This window comes from Physeter macrocephalus, chromosome 16, assembly GCF_002837175.3.
Source record: "Physeter macrocephalus isolate SW-GA chromosome 16, ASM283717v5, whole genome shotgun sequence".
NCBI lineage: Eukaryota > Metazoa > Chordata > Mammalia > Artiodactyla > Physeteridae > Physeter > Physeter macrocephalus.
Genome location: NC_041229.1, coordinates 73,742,244 through 73,758,247, shown reverse-complemented (window position 1 = coordinate 73,758,247; position 16,004 = coordinate 73,742,244). Strand labels below are relative to the sequence as shown.

Sequence of the window (16,004 nt, the reverse complement as noted above, 5' to 3'; positions counted from 1 at the left end):
CAGGACTCAAGCGTGGTGAATGCTCTGTTTGGGAACGAGCCACACAGTTTATGCCATGGGTGGTCCAAAATAGCTAGAATTGTGTTCTCTTCCTATTTCCAAATGGCATTTTTCTGTGTGCCACGAGGCCTGGTAAGCTGGCTCCACAGGCTGTCTAAAAACAAAATCCACCAGCCCACAAAAATGTTCCCCTCATGACATTTCCCGAGGCTTTGGAAAAAGAACATCATTCTGTTTCTGATCAACTATCCTCACCCTCCTGATTTGTAGAGAAGGAAATAACTGTAGACCTAGAGAGATATGACTTGTTTAAGGAGACATGAGCTAGGCTGGTATCTAAACCAGCATGACAACCCTGTTCTTCTTTCTCTCCTATGGCTGCATCCACGTAAACTGAAGAATAAACTACACGGGCCATAGTCCAATTTCCACTAGAATTCAGTACGGCGTTGATTCCGAACCTCCTTGGGTTCTGACTGATCTCCATACCCACCGGCTGGCGCTAATCTGCATGGATGCTTTAGGGGGATGTTGGGCAAGAAGGGAGGATAATAGAGTTATTCTCTTTCAATATCGTTTAAAAGAAACCTCAGACCTGCTTTAGTAAGGCACAATCATTGGAATAATCTAATACAAAGAAACCTGCTTTGTAGGAAAGGGATTGGGAGCCAAAGGGGGGGCTGCCTCAGACCGCAGTCTCAGAATTCCTATTCAATCCCCTTAAGCCACGGTGTAAGGTCACCCGGCTGATTCGGGATTGTGGATTCTGTGGCATTACTCCTCCAGCTGGACCGTCTACATCACTCACATTCAGCATGTAACGTTCCACCCCACTCTGGCAGCCCTTCTGTGTACTGCTCAGCAAAGCTCCTCAGTGACTCTGCCCACAGGGGAAGTAGATGAGGGGGTGGGAACAGAGCCAACAGGGCCCCCTGCCGGTGAAGGACAGAAATGGCCCCGCTCACCGCCAAACTCAGGTGACGTGCTTGGGGAGAGATGGAGACAATCTACGTGCTGTTTTTACCCTAACGGTGCAGAAAAACCTCCTGCTTTCTGGCTCAGGATGAAAGGAGGAGAAAGCTCAGCATCAGGTCTCTGGCCATCAGGGCAGCAAACCCAGGTCTGAACTAATCAAGTCAGCAACCGATTTCACTCCTAAAGCATATACGCCCTGTTAGAGTCACCTGGAAGCATCTTCCTGCCTCTGTTTCTCCAACCTGGAAGACGCATAAAAAGCTAGTCCTTTGTTCCCATCATATTACCTATGCCCCAACTTCTATCTAAATTTCCGTTCACCTTCCTTTTCCGATTGGTGAAAACCTATTCAACCTGCAAAACCCAGGAGAAACATCACCGTCTCTGAGAAGCCCCTGCGTACCCCAGGCAGAGCTGATCGTAGCCTTCTTTGGCACCACTGGATCCTGTACATACCACCAGTACAGCTCTCTCATTAATTGGAATTTAAAGCTAGTTTTGTATGACTGACGTGACTCTCCGTGTACCTAGCACTGTGCCTGGCATATAGGATGTGCCCAGCAAATGCGTGCTTAACTAAATAGGATATGTCTTCACCTCTAGACCGCCGCTTCCCCATTACAGGAGGATGGGCTCAGGGCCAGGTAGCGCAAACCCCAGGTGTTCTCAAAACTCCCAGGGATAAAGGCCATTCCTCCTCACAGGAACAGGTTTACAGATGGTTGTGACAGGTGGAGTGAGGGGTTGAAGTGATCTAGAAAATCACCCCGGGCAGGCTGAGGCCCAAGCTCACAGGACTCTGGCAAGTCTCCAGGAGCAAGCGGATGGGTCCGATCTTGGGGAACACGCAGGGGACAGGAAAAGCCCCAAACCAGCAGCATCTCCACGGTGCTCCCCTGGGCCTGCAGCCCCTGCTCGCAGGCATCAGCTGTCTGTGCCCTGGAACAAAGGCTCCCTGTGGCTCTCTCGCAGGCAGGCCAGGACAGGGCCTGAGCTGCTGAGATGCTTCAAGGACAGGTGCACACACCCTCCCAGGTTCCAAACCCGGCTTTAGTCACTGGGAAAGGGTGGAGATGTGCCTATGAGGCTTTCCAACCGCTGATTTTTTTTTTTTTTTTTAAATCAGAGGAGGAGCCTCAGGGCAATCAATCATCTTCAAAAGGAAAACAAAGAGCATTAAAATTACATGATTTCGCTCGGGCATCCGCGGACCGGCCGTCCGGGCTCCCGGGCCGAGGTTCACGATGTCGGAGAAGGAAACGAGGCAGAGCGGAGGCTCCCCGGAGGCCAGCGGGGTGACTGTCAGGGACATACAGGAACTGATACGGCGCAAGGAGGAGATCGAGGCGCAAATCAGAGCCAATTATGACGTGCTGGAGAGCCAAAAAGGCATCGGGATGAACGAGCCACTGGTGGACTGCGAGGGCTACCCCCGGGCAGACGTGGACCTGCACCAAGTCCGAACCGCAAGGCACAACATCGTCTGCTTGCAGAACGATCACAAGGCGGTGATGAAGCAGGTGCAGGAGGCCCTGCACCAGCTGCATGCTCGTAACAAGGAGAAGCAGGCCCGGGACCTGGCCGAGGCCCACAGGGAGGCCGTGAGCCATGGCCTGGGCCAGAGCCAGGACCTCAGCCCTGCTCAGGCCTTCGCCACAGGGAACAGCATCAGCCCCGGCTCCCCTGCCAGCATCGCAGGTCTGCAAGTGGATGACGAGATAGTGGAGTCTGGCTCTGTGAACACCCAAAACTTCCAGTCGCTGCAGAACATTGGCAGTGTGGTCCAGCACAGTGAGGGGAAGCCCCTGAATGTGACCGTGATCCGCAGAGGGGAGAAATACCAGCTTAGACTCGTGCCAGCACGCTGGGCGGGAAAAGGACTGCTGGGTTGCAACATTATTCCTTTGCAAAGATGACTGTCCCGGGGGAACAGAAGCAGGAAAGCATATTCCCTTGGCCCCAGCCTTGGGTCTAGGGGGCACGTCCTCCTTCTCTTCTCTTCCTGAAGCTCAAGGATCTGGAAGAGGCTGGGAGTCTGAACTTCTAGGTGGTGGAAAAGCTGTGGCCTCCCAGTGTGATCTCTTGGGATTAACGCATTGTTAAAAACTTGATTTGTGTGTATCATCTTTTGCAAATTAGGCCATGGCCCTAAATGGGAATCCTCTGGATTGTGAGCAAGTGGGCGGGAGTTATTCTGGTAGGTGCTGATGTGACTTTATGCTTCTAGAAATTTTGTTTCTTTCCCCCAAATAAACAGTTTTACAGTGTTAAAAAAAAAAGAAAAAGATTACATGATTTCTTTAAACACGATAATGATTTTCTAGTAGTTATGGGGGTGGTTAGAAGTGTAGATAGTGGTGAGCAGTAGAAAATACCAGGACTTGAATCAGCAGATGTGAGTAGCTTGACCACTGCTGACCCTGTGGGCCTCCCTTTTGCCACATGGAACAATCTCTTTGGGCCGTAGTCTCCTCATCTGTAAGATGGGGTAATACGAATACTGATCTCGGAAGGTTGCTGTGGGGGATTAAATAGGATATAAACTAAAATGTGTACAACAATTAGCCCAGCGACTGTACGTGGTGGGTCCTTAATACATGATTTCCACTCCTATAACTTAACAGTATGTCAAGTGGAGGTACTTCCTGTAGCCCTGAAATTGTGAATAAGGCCCATTTGAGGAAAACAGGCTCTAAGTACCCTTGCTTTGTAAGTTCAAGGAACTGCCAGAAGTTGGGACCAGTCACCCTCCCACAAGACTGCACTAGTCCAGAATCAGTCTTACAACCAAAGACCATCATCACCAGCCTCTACCCACCGCGCCCAAAATCAACATAAGAAGATCCAGATGAGAGAATGTCATCGAGGGTGGGCGTGGGTGGTCATGATTGATGATCACAGAGACAGGATATCTCCTCCCCTCACCAAGGAGCAAGACAGTGGGGTCCTTGCACTCCTTGAAGTCGAGGGAGTAGAGGCTTCAAGAGAATAACTCCAGGTGGTGGTGCTGGTGTTCCAGTGCCCAGCTGGGACACCTGCTGAGCAGGGACCTGGCAGATCTGCCTGTTTGCCACCTAAGCTGGGGGGAAAGAGCTGGAGGGAGATTGTATGGTGGAGACTTCCAGGCGACAGGAGGCCTGTTCCATCACTACAAGTGGAAGACAGAGCCCACACATTCCTGCTGCTCTATGGTGGGTAACGCAGGGACAGTGAGACTGACGTCTACAGCCTTACCAGGACCACTTAGTGTGGGGACGAAGAGGGGCCTGAATCAGGGGGATGGAATGTGACTGCTACCAGCTGGGGGTGAGCTAGAAGAGTGGTCAAATCTCACAAGAGACTACCGAGGCCCTGGGAGCAGCATGGAGTGAGTGCCGGTCAGCAGGGCATGCAGAGACCCCCACTGGGGACAGTGGCAATGATGGCCCACCAAGAGGAGGGCAGCAACTTCACCACCAGCAGAACTCTGCTGTCTCTGCTGCTGCCCCAATCCTGGAGGCTCAGGCACAGGAACGAGGGAAGGGAAAGGAAGTCAAGTCATCACACCCCCCAGCCCCCCTCAGCCTTCCAAAGCCACCTGCACTGGGGGGCACCGGGGAAAAGAGCTTTGAGTCTGAGACTGAAGTTTAAAAATGAACAAGACTGAGTCTTAAGCACTGACATAAATCTGTTCTAATAACTGCACAAGACTGAAGAGAATAGGCTCTGGCCCAGGTAGCATTAAATGAGTCTCAACCAAGCAGGAAAGATGGGGGTCAACATAGCACAGGTGGGGTCAGTTACTGAAAAACTTACTTCATGGTTATACCCCAGTGACTGATTCCTCAACACACTGGTTCCAGTCTGCTCTTCTCTGCTCAGACTCACAAGGGCCACATCCCACCATCGACCAGGGGGCTGGGGCTGAGTCTGTCTGCGCGATATGCCTTCACGGGCTGCCCAGCATCTTCCGAGACAGTGTTCCAGCCAACAAAGGTTCTAGATCTTTTTTGATTGCTTTCATCCGTCTGCCTTCCCCAAAGACACCATGAACAGGAGCTCCGGAATCACAGACCTGGGTTCCAGTCCTGGCCCGGCCACTCACCCACTGCGGGCTTCATAACTTCTCTCAGGGAAAATTTCCTCATGTGTAAACTCAGCATATTATAAATTCCAACGTCAGTTGTGAGAGCTGGAGCTGATGCAGATAAAAGCCTTAAAAGCACAGTTGGTACTTATACACTCAGCAAATATTTGTTGAGTAGATTCTCTATGCCCTAAGGTGTAGAGAAGATGGGGCAGGGGAGAGACCGGACAGGCAGAAGGCAGGACAGTGGGTAGACAGATGGCGGGGTGGCCAGGGTCACCTCCAGGCCACATGAGATGAAGCTGGCCTACAGAGTCTGCATCCCCTGGAGCACTTTCTGCTAAGCGTGACTTGTAGAAGACAAGGCCCTGCTGATGCTCTGCTGTGGGTGGGCTGCACAGGATCCAATCATGCCCAGGACCTAGGAGGAATGTGTGCCTGCCACCTCCACCAGCACGAGAACTCTCTACCAGGAGGAAGCAATGTGCTCCTTGGAATAGAAATTTGCATCTCCCTACCTCTCCATGGAAACACCACCAACCCCTCACGCCCCGGCAATGCGCATGCCACATGCCATTCAGCCTAGATCTCATCCCCCGTGGAGGAGGGCCCAGTGCCCAGAGCAAAGGAATCCTCCACGGACCCTTCTCTCGGAGCTGAGATTAAGGCTGACCACCGAAAGCTGCCTCAGAGACCTCTGGAAGCAGGGTGACCGTGTCTGACCCGGGGCAGCCCCAGCCTGTTAGAGGTCCCACTTGGGGAATTCCATGCAGAGACACGAGACACCAATAGCAACGCCCAGCCGCAACACTGGAAGAGACTACAGTCCCGAAACACAGCCAGGAAAGCCAAGCTTCCACCACACAGCAGAGCAAAGGCAAGGAACAGGCCCGAAAAGGATCACGCTTGCAAACTTACGCTCCACTGGGCCGCGTCCTTCCGCACCGCTCCCCGCTTCCCCAACCCTAACTACCAGAGTCAGTGCTAACCAGAAACTCTGCAAAACGCGACCAGGATAGGGAAAGGCGGTGTCATCTGAGGCCCACACTGCTCTACCTGTTCTGGGAAAACTGGAGGAGGTGCAGCCTAATGAGTTTGGGAGGATGCTGGGGCCTATGGCTGCTCTGGAGCTAGCAGCTGCTTGTATTTACAAACAGGAGAGAGACAGAGCAAGTTTCTAGAGTGAGCTGTTGCCCGAGGAGGCTGAGAATTCAGACCGGCCATCTCCAGACCAACACCTAATGAACAGCGAACCACCAGCCAACGCTAATGTGCTAATTAGCCACCAAATTGGAGTTAATGAAAAACTAATCACGATGTCAAAATGGAGCACCTCGTTAATAAATCACGTGCTTTTTTTGCGGGGGGCGGGGGGCGGAGCTAGGAAAAGTGCTGCTTCTTCTAATAAAATTAAGAGATAAGGATTAGGCATTTTTCCCTGGGAACTTGCACAGTTTAAATATGCTCTGTGGTTAAGTGTTCTCTCTCCCACAGATAAGGCTTGGCTTGATAATTAACTAAATTGCCGGTCGCGTGAATCAAATCGGTGTTGTTTGATGAAGCCCTTCTCAAAGAGAAGCAGCTCCGTCTTTCCTGCTCCCTCCGTGTCTTGCCGACAAGGCTGGCACAGTTGGATTGGCACTCTCAGAGAGATTCTTTAGGTTGTCAAAAAGTTGGCACCCTCAAGTGTAGACAAGCACTGAGTGGCCTCAAAACCAGAAAGAGACAAAACCGGAAAAGCCCACCAGCACCCCGTGGCTTAACTCTAAAAATGTCATCAATAAGTAACAGGTGGGCATTTCGAAGGATGAAAGGGCAGCTTTATGACAAGCGCTCAGACTCACCTTCTGCAGACAGCCCCTGGATGTTTATTCCCTTAGCTGCCAGGAAATTCAAGCAGGCATCTATGTTTTCAATCTAGGGGGGGGAAAAAAAACAACAATATACACTCAATAAATGTTCAGTCTTCTCCAGAGCCATCTCTTATTAGGAACAAAAGTCTATGTCAGAGAGAGGGTTCACTGTGCATTTGCTAAGGTTCTCAAAGAGGAAAAAATGACATGAAAACACCGGATGGATAGATGGATGCAGGTCAGTACTCTCCTTTGTCTGTACTTGCACAGGAAAAGGCTACCTAATATCCCAACCACACACAGCGCCAAAAGTCAAGGCCTCGGATTGCTCGCGGCTGCCAAAAATAACCAGGGTGGAATTGGAGCTCTCGTGTTGATCACCGTCACCAGTGCTATCCTGAACACTTGAGCAGCTGCCAGAAGCACAGAGGTGGGGACAAGGTTAGGAGACCCTTCCACCTACCAGCAGCTGGGAGAGACTTCCCAGCCCCCGAAGAGGTGGGCAGTCAAGCATAGTGAATGGGCGTCTCAGCAGGAGTCTGGGTAGCGTTTACTCACAAAATTCTCAGGATGGCAGGCATCGCAGAGGACAGGGAGAGCTGCAAACTCACGGAACCTCTCTGTCCTCTGTGTTTTCTGTGGCAGAAGGGACCCGACCCCACCAGGGTCTGGGAGGCCTCCCAGGCTTTCCAGGGCTGATGCCACGGCCAAGGGCAAGCTCACGTCCAGCCCTCAGGAAAGAGCAATTAGATCATTCCCAAAGGTCTGATTTGCCTTCAGTTGTCAGGGCTAATTATTTTTTGGTCTACAGGAAACTGCTCGGGCTCGATTCATGTCAACGGTGACCAAAAATAAGAAAAACTGCCTTGGACTTGGCACAGGGAACTTTGGATTTCACACGGTTTGCATTTCACGGCAGAGATCTTCCTTACCTCCGCAACCCCTCAGCCCCCGCCCGACTTCCCAGGCTCCAGCCACACGCTTATGAACTCCAACCAGTATTTGACCCATGGGGTTTGTTGTGAACTCATAAATGACTCTTTCACAGCGTACATGTGACCCTTCTCCCTCCCCTCCCCCAAGCAATATCCTGATGGCTCCTTCAGAGCCACAGAGTGAAGTGTCTCCATTTTACGAGCTCTCATTTGAGTTCAGTCTGGCTCCAAGGCAGTCTTCCTGAAGTTCATGTCCACCCTCCCCTGATGTCTGGCATTCTCCTTCTCTGCTCCCAGCCTTCACAGCTTCCAAACACGTTAAATTAAGCTCAGGGACACCTGAATAAAACTGCATCCATTCTAAAAGAATCCGCTCAACCCTGAGCTTGAGGCCACTCCAGCCTCACATTTTTTAGCTCAGGTTCCCAATCTCTTTCCCAGCTTACAGCTCACCTTCCAGGGTCTTCATCTGGGAGACATTTTTTCATCTCTAAGAAAAGGGGTAGAATGCAATTTCCTACAAACGAAATAAATGCCGATGCTACACGTTATGCCTGCCACCATCGCAGAAAATTGTTTCTTACAAAGAGGGAGGAAAAATGAGATGGCTTTAAACTCTCCTTTCTTCTTTCCAGCGCAGGATGACTGACAGTGACATCCAAGTGCTACCACCTTGGAGGGAAGGGGGGCGAGGGGGAGGACGAAGAAGGAAGAGAACGGCTGAGAGGCCCCTGGGCAAGGTGTTTTGGAGCAATTGGCTTCCATGTAGAAGTGTAATACAAATCATCTCTCTAAATGTTATTGTGCTCTATTACAAAACCCTGCTTTTGAGAAAATACCAATCCTTATTTCATGATATTGTATACAGTGGTAATAGACCAAAACCATTCAAAAGGATTTGTGGCCTCTACACAAACGCACTAGTATTTAAATCACAGTAAACTTATAAAATTCCTCTTCTACCGCTTGTCTCTTGCTATACTATCCTACTTTTTTTTTTGTGGTGTGTATGTGTTTTTATTGTTTATTTTTTATTTTTTAAAATTTATTTTACTGAAGTATAACTGATTTACAATATTGTGTTAATTTCTCTGTACAGCAAAGTGATTCAGTTATATATACGTTCTTTTCCATTATGGTTTATCACAGGATACTGAATACAGTACCCTGTGTTATACAGGACCCTACCCTACTTCTTCTAATGTAATACCTTACACATGGCCCTGAAGGGAGGCTTTGGCAATTATGACCCCATAGCAAATGAGAAGAGAAATCTGACCACCCCTGAATCTGTTAATGCAAAATCAAAAATAGTGCACTTGGTATTGATATTTATCCTGGGAAGTGTCATGTAGGTGGGCTGACATGGGTAGGTTTAGTTTTTCAGCAACAGTGTGGCAGTGTGACACTAAATACAAAAAAAAGGGACACCTGCCAACATATGCAAGAAAAGCACTGCTCTACTACGACACTGCAATTCTATAGAATTTTCCCTCCAAGGAGCATGAAGTACATTTCCTTGTCACATCTATGGAGCATTTGATGTATGTAGCACCATTTAAAGTCTGTGGTAGGACTTTCCTGGTGGTGCAGTGGTTAAGAACCCGCCTGCCAATGCAGGGGACACGGGTTCGATTCCTGGTCTGGGAAGATCCCACGTGCCGCAGAGCAACTAAGCCTGTGCACCACAACTACTGAGCCTGCGTTCTAGAGCCCATGCGCCACAACTACTGAGCCCGTGTACCACAACTACTGAGCCTGCGCTCTAGAGCCCATGCGCCACAACTACTGAGCCCGTGTACCACAACTACTGAGCCTGCACTCTAGAGCCTATGCGCCACAACTACTGAGCCTGCGAGCCACAACTACTGAAGCCTGCGCGCCTACAGCCCGTGCTCCACAACAAAAGAAGCCACCGCAATGAGAAGCCCGCGCACCGCAACGAAGAGTAGCCCTGACTCGACGCAACTAGAGAAAGCCCGCGGGCAGCAACGAAGACCCAATGCAGCCAAAAATAAATAAATAATAATAAATTTTTTTTTAAAAAGTCCATGGCAACTTCTTCTTGCAAGGCTACCCTTGGTACATTTCAATTCACCCACGGGGCTTTCTTTTTAAATGTTAAATTCTGGTAAGGGCAGAAATAATTATAAACAGGTTACCTAGAATATTTCCTCTCTTGTTGATTTTTGTTACAGTCCTATCATTCTGTCAACCAATTTCATAATTCTGATCGATAGTTCTTTGTTGAGTAAGGGAGACTGGGAAAGGAAGAAGATTTTGCCCCCCAGGGGGCATCTGGCCACATTTTGGGTTGTCACAACACTGAGGGGAACTGACATCTAGTGAGCAGAGGCCAAGGATGTGGCTCAACACCCTACGAGGCACACAACAGTTCCCTCCCAACAAAGAATTCTCCAACCCCAAATGTCAGCAGTGCCAAGGCTGAGAAACCTGAGGGATATGATTCTTTCAATCACTCAATCAACATCATTGTGCCAATGTCTGCTCTGTGCCAGGCATTGTGCTCGATTCTTTTGACAGTGTTGGTCCAGAGTCTTACCCCCAGTCCAGGAGCCCACGTTTACATAATCCTTCTCTTTAGGGTCGGTCCACAGAGCCACTCAACATACACCCCCCAACTCCTGTCCATTTCCAGGAGAATCAGAGCACACAAACAAGGGAAGCACTAGGATCTCCCTACATTAGGTGAAGGAGGAGACCTAAGGGCATTAGGAATGCTTTCTCCTAAAGAGGAGATGAAACGGGGAACACTATCCAGATGGCCAGATTGCACTCCCAGAAAATGTAAAACCTGAAAATAAGAACTTGGGTCATCATTTAAAAGACGATTCATAAGCCCATCAAGCGCCTTGAATTTTTTCCCCTCTACCATGAATTCTCTGCTCACAGAGGAGTTCAAAAAACATTCCTCAAGTTTCAAATCCACTGTTTAATAATGTTCCATTAAGGCTAAAAATCACTCCCGACAAGGCGGCCGAGACCCACGCTCTTTTCATCTGCACCCCAGGAAGGGCATGGGGCTGGGAAGCAGCATAGGGTCAGATGTAGATTCCAACCTCCCGCTTCACTTGGAATGAGATCAGAAGAGGAGAATGTTTCTTTGATCCACGCTCTCTTGTGATTCAAATTCACCTTAAGGTTTTCTTATAAATACTGTTCAGGTAAACAATCCATCCTCCAGTAGGACTGAGGTTGCAAACTCCCACCACATCACTGGAGGGGACAGGACGGTGGCAGGACCCTGGGGCACTCAACACAGCACAGTGAGGTCTCAGTGCCCATCTTTAACGAGGCTCATGGCTCATATGGGATCCAGACATGCAGTGCAAGATGAGGATCCTGTTAAAGTTGAGAGGCAGAGTGAAGGAAAAGACTCTTCACCAGCAAAGTATGTAAATACAACGAAAGTTGTTCATTAACACATAGTGGCCAATATAAACTACTTTCCAAAATTAGCTGAAAAAAAATCTGTGTGAAGTCTGACATTCCAGTGTCGCTGATGGGTGGGGAGGGGGCACTGGGTGAGAAGGCTGTTGTAGTGTTGCCATAGAAATGGGTCCAAGAGCTCTGGAATCAAGCTCCTGGAGTCTGCAGCGCTAGCTGGGGTAGAGGCAGGAAGCTGAGAAGGGGGACCACAACACCGGAGACCCTGGGAGCAGAAAGGAGCTGGATGGAGGAGAGGGCAGAGTAAGGGGACAAACCAAGACCAAGATATACTTCTCAGAGTTTCCCTTTGTTTGGGGCCATATGTGGCCTCCACCCTGTGTGGTCCATGAACATCCAAGAGAGAAAGGCTGCAATTAAGCCTTTCTCCCACTCTCAGCCAGGCTCTCCATTCCAAAGCTGAACAGCTCTCAACAGTCTCTAAACTTTAGACCTGCAGGGCAACTTCCAGGGACCATGTATGTTGTAGCGTATGTCTCCCACATCCAGAAATACATCCCCAAACAGGCCAGGCACAGAGCAAGGAAAATCAAAACAAATGGCAAACAACTGGAAAGAGAAGGGAGGGGGGATCAGAGGCAAATGGAAAACTTCACATTTCAATCATGATTAAGGCTGGACTGGGTCTCATGATAACATAAAATATGCAAACCTCAGAAGCACTGCTGTATATCTCCTCCGTAGCTTAGAGACTGATCAAATACCATCTGTTGTGGCAGTTGTCATGGTAGCATTTTTCTCTGAATACCAGTGTAGCTGAGTGCAAAGCTCATGAAAATGATTAATGCACACGAAGACCATCTCTACCGGCACTATCGCAGCCCAGGGGAAGATGGGGCTCTGGGCATAACGAGTAAATGGGGTGCTGGTTTTTATGAGTTCAGAGTTTGTCACCGCACCCCTTGAAGGTCTCCTTCCTGAGAAGATGAAATTGGAAGGGAGGCAAACAGATGCTGCATTAAAGTCAGGCATGGTCACAGCAATTTTTAAAAAATCATGAAACGCCTAGAGCTTAAGTAGTGGGAGACCTAGACCCCAGATAAGGCTGAGCGAGAACTTGCAAGTTCTAGGGACAGTGAAAGCACAGTGTAGCTTCTTCTTGAGCCTCTTATCAACACAAACAACTTCCTCCCAGAAGTGTGTGTGATCTTCACACCTGATAATGCTACTTGTCAACAAAAACAATTGTCATTCATTCATTCATTTATCCATTTCTTCATCCATATTTGCTGAGCACCTCTGGGTGTTAGGAAATGTGTTGGTACTGGGTATACAGTGGTGAATAAAAGAGACATAATCCCTGACCCTCTAGAACCTACAGTCTAATGTAGGGGAACTGGCACTAGATAAACAGTACACCAATAGCATCTGTCATGTACTAAAGGACAGGATCTAGCCTGGGGGGATGGGGAGCCAGGTAAGAATTTAAGGAAGAGATAGCAAGTTGGTCCACAGAGACAGGGCTTTTTGTCTGTTCTGTTCACTGATGTAGCTCCAAGCACCTAGAAGAGTATGGGGAGCATGGTAGGTATTCGAGAATGTTTGTTGACTGAAGGGAAATTTGAGCTGAGACGTAAGAGTGAGCTGGGCACCGAGAGTGGGGAAGAGAAGAACATCCCCATCACAGGGGACCTAAGGCTGGAGAGCTTTCATGCAGGTTGCAGCCCAGCACATTCTGGGAACCAAAAGAGCTGGAATGACCGGAGGCCAGTGAGCAAAGGAGAAAAGCAATGAGAGAGGACACACAGCAAAAGCAGAGTGCTGGGCCATTTTCAGGAGCTGATGTGGAAAAGGAGAGAAGGGAGGGGTCCTTCCTGTTCTTAAGGAAGCCTTGATTCTCCATTACCATGGCAACAGCAGCCAGGCCAAGCCCTCTGGTCTGAAAGCTGCAGGATGGGCTATGTTGTGTTAGGGATGGATCAATCAGTGCCTTCAAGGTGGGGCTCTAGGGCTTCCCTGGTGGCGCAGTGGTTGAGAGTCCGCCTGCCGATGCAGGGGACACGGGTTCGTGCCCCAGTCCGGGAAGATCCCACATGCCGCGGAGCGGCTGGGCCCGTGAGCCATGGCCGCTAAGTCTGCGCGTCCGGAGCCTGTGCTCCGCAACGGGAGAGGCCACAACAGTGAGAGGCCCGCGTACCGATAAAAAAAAAAAGAAAAAAAGAAAAAAAAGGTGGGGCTCCAGTGACATCCAGGCTGGGCACCGAGACAGGGAGCGATGGGAAGGGTAGGGCAGCATCTGCGGTCACACGTACTAGGAAGTCTGTTTCCTATCTAACAAGCCTCCATGCTCTCCTGACACTCCTTCCCCTGACACTTTCCAAAAATAAAAATAGAAGAAAAAAATAAAAACAAGAAATCCAACCATGAAACCAAACCAAAATGTACTTTGGGGAACTGCCCTCCGAAATGCCTGTCTCACCAGCGTTGCCTTTTTGCTCTGCATTCCTAGGGACCACGACCCGATGCATGATTTTCCAGCTTCACTTTTTTCTCTACCTATTTCAATGTTGGGGTCCAGCAGCATCATATGGTCACTTCCACGGTCATGGGTCACAGTATGGTCCTGGAGATGCACGTCACCACAGGACAGAGCGGGCAGGGCCCAGACACTGTAGTTTTAATTTTAGAAGGGGACCCCAGAAAAAGGGAAATGCATGCTGGTGCTTCAAATCCGCCCACGTGGGGAAACGTTCAGGAGCATCTTTCCCTGTAAGCCCCACATGCTGCTGCTTACTTGACAGACACATAAAGCCATCTTTGGCCGGTAGTACAAGGGGCTCCATACCTTCTGTCTAAGCTCTGGCCATTCTAGCATCAAAGATTTCAGAAAGTCATCTCTAGCTCTCTTGGTGGCTTTGAAACGGAAAGCTGAAGAACGTGGGACTCGGGGGCTGGATGGAGCTTGAGTCCCTCTGTCAGATCGTTTCTCGTGCTGCTTTAATGCCTTGCCCGACTCCTTCCTTTAATCTGGCAATGTTATCCTCCTTATCTTTCATGATATTTATAACTTAGGCTTTCCAAGATGTTGTCAAGAATTCCTTTTTAAAAAAATTTTACAGGAGTCTCTCTGCTGTTACAGCAAATGGGTAAGTCCATATGGATACAAAAAAAGTCTCTCTAGAGGAGAAAAAAAATTGAAAACAAGAATCTCAAATTCCTCCAGCGACTGTCTTTTTCCACTTTGCTTCCTACCGCCTAGAATATTTCATTTCCCTATTATTTTCTGACTTCTCGATTTTTCCCTTGAAACAGAGAGACCTGGAACGGGAGCTGTGGCTAACTTCTCAAAGCCAGTACTCACTCCGGAGGCTCCCAGAATAGACGCCTACAGTTGAACTCTGCAGAGTACCTGCTTTTGGATACAGCAGTCCTTCAGAGGGTGAAAACTCCACCGGGGAACAGCGTCATCGGAAAGGCCCAAAGCATGCCTTTGGGCATGTTCGCTGAGCACAGCATTCTGCGCGTCATATCTCCTCCTACAATTTCAGAGTAGTGATACCAAACGTCTTAGCACTCCCGAAAGGGATTATTCCAAGTGGAGGCCTCCAATAGGAGCTGACACAGATGCTAAAAGGGGAGTGATCAGGGCTAAAGAGTGATATTTACAGGATAACAAAGGCTTTGGGGTCAGACAGATCTGGGTTCAAATCCTGATTCTGCCATTTACTGAATTATGATCATCAGCAATTTAACCTGATTAGTGACCTGATCTGTAAAATGGACATTATATAACACCTACCACTCAGGGTGGTGGTGGTTATCATATGAGAGGATATGTGTATGGTACTTAGTAGGTGCCCAATAAATGGCAGTTTTTGTTAGTGTGTTGTCAATTCTGATATGAATGTCCCTGGTCAATAGTGCTCAGGCCATGACATGCTCAAAGCTGTGTCTGGGGTCGGCCTCTGGCAAAACAGAGAATTAAACAAGCTTATCTGGTCTGCCTTCCAATCCTCCTCCTGGGTTTTCCTCTCCATCACCTGAGGTGCAACCCCTCTCTTGAAAAGATGCTGATAAACCAATTCACACCAAGGCAGAAGGGCCTGCTACTAGCCTCCCAACATGTCACCTCTCCCGGAGGTGCTTGTATTCCATCACAATTATTAAGGAACAGTATATATTGATACAGATATGGAACTCCACACTAGATTCTGGTTCCCTTAGAAACTACCCACAAAACCCTAAGAAAATTATTAACTGCTTCAAGCCTCAAATTCATCATCTGTAATATAGGAATGCTGATAACTATCTCATAGCATTACTGAAGAGTACATGAGTTGACATATGTCAAGAGTCTGGTGGTACCTCACATAGACCTTTAAAAAGGCTCTTCACAGCTAACACCTATCCTTCTCAAACTCTTCCAAAATATAGCAGAGGGAGGAACACTCCCAAATTCATTCTACAAGGCCACCATCACCGTGATACCAAAACCAGACAAAAATGTCACAAAAAAAGAAAACTACAGGCCAGTATCTCTGATGAACATAGATGCAAAAATCCTCAACAAAATACTAGCAAACAGAATCCAACAGCACATTAAAAGGATCATACACCATGATCAAGTGGGGTTTATCCCAGGAATTCAAGGATCTTCAGTATATGCAAATCAATCACTTTGATACACCATATTAACCAACTAAAACATAAAAACCATATGATCATCTCAATAGATACAGAGAAAGCTTTTGACAAAATTCAACACCC

General features: G+C 48.7%; 2 protein-coding genes across 2 annotated transcripts in view; one reads left to right on the top strand and one right to left on the bottom strand.

Moving 5' to 3' along the window:
- Positions 1–16,004, bottom strand: part of LOC114487942 (neuron navigator 2-like) — a 229,328-nt gene that overhangs the window by 55,954 nt on the left and 157,370 nt on the right. Inside the window, exon 4 of the mRNA XM_028500908.1 lies at positions 6,886–6,958. Coding sequence (XP_028356709.1) covers positions 6,886–6,958 — 73 coding nt within the window. The remainder of the gene's footprint in view (positions 1–6,885; positions 6,959–16,004) is intronic.
- LOC102975107 (26S proteasome non-ATPase regulatory subunit 9) lies at positions 2,168–3,241 on the top strand. The gene has a single exon (XM_028501173.2). It carries the CDS (start codon positions 2,220–2,222, stop codon positions 2,889–2,891), a length of 672 nt encoding a protein of 223 aa, XP_028356974.1. The 5' UTR covers positions 2,168–2,219; the 3' UTR covers positions 2,892–3,241.